Genomic DNA, 4,634 nt, shown 5'->3' with positions numbered 1-4,634 from the left:
TCTCTGCATATCTATATTCTATATATAATATAAAACAGTAACGATGGAGCTGAGGTGTCACTTCCTCCTTTTTTACTAATAAAAAATATAATATATTAACTTTAGTTATATTATTATATTTATTTATAAAAAGATTATTTTATCCGTACTATATCTAAGAGTTCTACAGAATTTAAATTAATCTCTAAAATCTCTCTAATTCTCTGCATATCTATATCTAAAAGTTCTACATAATTTAAATTAGTCCCTAAAATCTCTCTATTTCTTTGCATATCTATATATAATATAAAACAGTAACGATGAAGCTGATGTGTCACTTCCTCCTTTTTTATATCATTAATTGTAATTATTAATTATATTTTTGTTAATATTTATATATTAAGATGAATCCGTGCATCGCACGGGTCAAAAACTAGTAATAGTTTGTATAGGAATACAATACATAAGTATAGTCGTATTAAAACTCTACCTAGCTAGGAATATAGACAGATTGAAACTCTAACTAGATAGGAATCTATTTACAGAGATAATTAGAATATTATCTCTAACATGGTTATATCAGTTCTGATTTAAGTTTAATATAAAGTTGTTTGGTTTCAAAAAAAAAAAAAAATCAAAAATAGCTATTGCAAGCAATTGTTTGTTAATTTAATCTAAACAGTGTATCGAAAAGAAAAACTAAACCGGGTGATAGCTTAACGGCCTTTAATTTTAATGTGTGGAAAGGACTTGCGTGAAAGGAACTCTCTCTCGTAGTGACAGACTGTGACACACAGCATATGCTATAAATATATATACGGTTTCTTCAATTCGTGATACTTATGCTTAACAACGAAGCTAGAAACTAGAAACCATTCGGAGCAATCTAGACTTAAACGCATTTTGCAACTTCTAACTTCTATGTGTGCCACGTGTCTTCTTCACACTTTCTAAACAAATTTACTCGCGACGTCTCTTGAACATTCCAAAATCATCCCAACGGCGATTCCTCGCTTCTTTATGTACTACCCCTTCATCCCCCTTCCTGACACAAAATCAAATCCCTAAACTTTCCTTCGTTTTCTCATCTCCTAAACACCTTTGCCGCAGTTTCTCGTTTCTGTAAGCAGGAAGGATGTTCGCCCAACCTTTCCGGAAAAACGATGTGGAGTCCGGCTCCAGACCTCTTTATCCCATGATGTTAGAGAGCCCGGAGCTCCGGTGGTCCTTTATAAGGAAGGTTTACTCTATCCTCTGCTTCCAATTGCTGGCCACCATCGCTGTGGCTTCTGTAGTTGTTTCTGTCCATCCCATTGCCACTTTTTTTGTTTCCACTGGTGCTGGATTGGCGCTCTACATCGTCCTCATTATTATGCCCTTCATCGGTACCATTCTGCCCTTTCTTTCTTTTTACAATTTGGTGCTTTCGTTATTGCTTTCTAATTTTCGGAAATTGTTGCAGTTCTTTGCCCGTTATACTACTATCACCAGAGGCATCCGGTAAACTATCTTCTCCTTGGGGTCTTTACCATCTGTCTCGCGTTTGCCGTTGGTTTAACTTGTGCATTTACCAGTGGTATGTTTACTTTCCTCTCTGTTCATTAATTATTGATCAATTCCAAATTACAATGTTACTATACTGCTAGAGAAAAATAAAGTTCTGAACTTGATAATGTAGTTATGCCATAAGCCAGAGGAATATGAATTATAATACCATACTTGATTTTGCCTTCTTTTCGTTTATGGCTACTTCAAATTAGGTCATAACTCATAACATGCTTGCAGACCCTTTAGAGGATGTTCATATGATTGAATTAGGTTATGCTAAAAGACTACAGTATGTTGTATTTGTTATGCTCTGATTCATTCTTTGGTTTCTATTCCTGTACAAAGCTAATGTAGTTGTTACTGTTGACATTTGCTTTTTGGAACAGGTTACTTTTTAGCAATGAAAGTATACTTGTTAAGAAGTAATCGTGTGATAACTTAAGGTCACACAACTTTTTCCATGCCAGTTGACTTTATTTTGTTTAGACCTAATTTGTGTCATGAATTTCGTGCCCTTGGACTAAGTCTAGTGAGGCAATGAAACTGGCTAATGGCATAGTGTTTATGCGATACTGGAAGCTAAAAGAACTAAGTATACACCATTGATTGTTTTCATCCAAATTCTATTTGATTCTTTGAATTCATTGTACCAACACTCAGTGTGTCAGTTTGTCAAGTCTCATAAGTTACTTGTAATAGAGAATGTCAAATTTAGATTAAAATCGTAACTATATATTAGCTATTAGCAGTTGGTAGGCCATTGAAATTCTCAAGGAATTATTTGGGCGTGTTAGGGTTTATCTATCATTTAATCCCTTTTATTTATTTTTTGGATTCGAGTAGAATTTTTTTCTGATGTGAAGTTGATGCAGGTTGCTTCATTGCATTTGGAAACATTAATATAGGGGTCTGGAATGTATATTTTCAGATTTTGTTTCTTTCTCCATTCTTAAAACAGTGGCCTTAACTATTTTTCCTTCCTATGATGTGATAATTTGTGCTATTTCATTTGGCTACAGGAAAAGTTATTCTAGAATCAGTGATTTTAACTGCTGTAGTGGTGTTGAGTCTCACACTGTATACATTCTGGGCGGCAAGAAGAGGCCATGACTTCAATTTCCTTGGTCCATTCTTGTTCGGTGCCATCATTGTGCTTATGGTCTTTGCCTTTATCCAGGTATTGTTATTTTTCAAATTCTAGATTCCTTTGTTGAATGTCCTTCCTCTAATGCTCTGGATTTCTAATAATCGTTTCTGGCTGCAGATTCTTTTTCCATTGGGTAAAATATCAGTTATGATCTACGGGTGTTTGGCTTCAATTATATTTTGTGGATACATCATTTATGACACTGACAACCTAATCAAGCGATATACATATGATGAATACATTTGGGCTGCTGTGTCTCTCTACTTGGATGTCATTAACCTCTTCCTCTCGTTGCTTACTGTCTTCAGGGCTGCTGATAGTTAGACCAATAGCCCCCAAATTCTTTTGTACATTCTACCTCTCCAGTCTGTTACTGGATTATATCAAATTATTGACTTATTTATAAGTATGTAAAATAAGTATGTACTTTATTTTTTCTTTAAATTTCAGTGCTGTTGATCTGGTTGGGAAAATATTATTAGAAAGTAAGTTACTAGTATTTAATAAATGATTCTTTGTTGATAAAAATATTACTACGAGTTATCTGAGTAATATTTGCAGTTTGCTTGCGCTGCGTGCGTGCTAGTATGTGGAAGTTGTGGACTTGTGGATTGGGATTTGTCAAGTCTACTCTCGAGTGGTTCCGACTTGAAGCATAAAGAGTAGATATTAATATCCATTTGAAGCTTATTCTGAAACCCCTTAGGTGGGAAGGAATGTTGTAATGGGAAGAATGCATCTTGTGATGCCTATTTTGTTGGATGAGGAACAACATACCTTCCCCTTGGAAGAAGCAACATCAAGTAGACATGGCTGCTTTAAGGTCCGATTGCATCGTAACTGAATGGAATAACCAAACGTTTCTCTTCATCCTGGTTAAGAAGTGACGTTAAAGGGCCCTTCATATGTCGGGTGCTTACCCTTTTTCTTCTTTTAAGTGGGTGAGTTTTATGAGAAACTGCCTTGCTCATGTAGCACTATGCAGTGTTATAACGGGACCACTAGGAGAAAGAGGCCCATGTAGTAAGGTGGATCCAAGTAAGAACCCAAAAACAAGCAGCTTTTTACATGAAAATATAAAAATTACAATTATATTTAACTATGTCATTATTTTTTATATTATCAATTACTCTAATTTATAAATTATATACACCTTTGAAAATTCATAAATTCTACCTCTAAAATATATATCCTACAATCCTTTAGTTTCTGTTGCTATTAAATTAGAGATTTACAGCAGGGAAATTTAATATATATATATATATATATATATATGAAATTACTATTAAATTAGATTATAGAGAAATTTAAAAATATATATATTTTTTAAATACTTGCAAAAACCTTTAATGAGGCGGACATACCTGAATAGTCAAGTTCAATCACAATACAACTCATGCATGCATAAATACGGTGTTTTTAAACAGAGATCGAAGGAACCATCGAAGGAAATGCCTAATATTTGCATTTCAAAATCCGGAGTTTCGATAAATATTTGTATTTCCAAAATTCGGAGGTTCGATAGAGTTTCAACACCGAGATGGAAGGAACCAGAGTTTCAACACCTAATCATTCCTCTTTCTCATTGAACAGCTTTTGCTGCGTCAGTTCAGGAAGCCATCGATCCTTGACGTGTTATGACGGCCGCTATCTCAATGTTCAAGGGTATTTTTTGAACTAGGAGAGGTTTCCCACTTGTACCTTTGTGTTTCCTATCTCTTCCTCATTCGCTTACATTGTTGAATTAAAGTTGCATTACTTGGAATTAAAATGACTTGGAATCTTTGGCACAAGCTATAGTTAGAAGCTGATTGATGTTCAGAAATAAATCGTTTACAGTTCTATAGAGCGTCCCATAAGAGTCGATGCAATGCTTGGTCTTGTGCTCTATGATGCAGTTTATTGTTTCCTACACTTTTCGAGAATGTATCATGGGTGTCAATACCCTAACTCAACGTGG

General features: G+C 34.6%; 1 protein-coding gene across 1 annotated transcript; it reads left to right on the top strand.

Moving 5' to 3' along the window:
- Positions 1-823: 823 nt before the first annotated feature.
- LOC136218254 (protein LIFEGUARD 2-like) lies at positions 824-3,182 on the top strand. The gene is made up of 4 exons (XM_066005047.1): positions 824-1,364; positions 1,442-1,555; positions 2,547-2,704; positions 2,792-3,182. Exons 1-4 carry the CDS (start codon positions 1,115-1,117, stop codon positions 2,996-2,998), a joined length of 729 nt encoding a protein of 242 aa, XP_065861119.1. The 5' UTR covers positions 824-1,114; the 3' UTR covers positions 2,999-3,182.
- Positions 3,183-4,634: the final 1,452 nt, after the last annotated feature.

The sequence above is a fragment of the Euphorbia lathyris genome, chromosome 2 (assembly GCF_963576675.1).
Source record: "Euphorbia lathyris chromosome 2, ddEupLath1.1, whole genome shotgun sequence".
NCBI classification, from domain to species: domain Eukaryota; kingdom Viridiplantae; phylum Streptophyta; class Magnoliopsida; order Malpighiales; family Euphorbiaceae; genus Euphorbia; species Euphorbia lathyris.
Note: the sequence above shows the minus strand (reverse complement) of the source record. Positions and strands in the feature narration are given on the sequence as shown.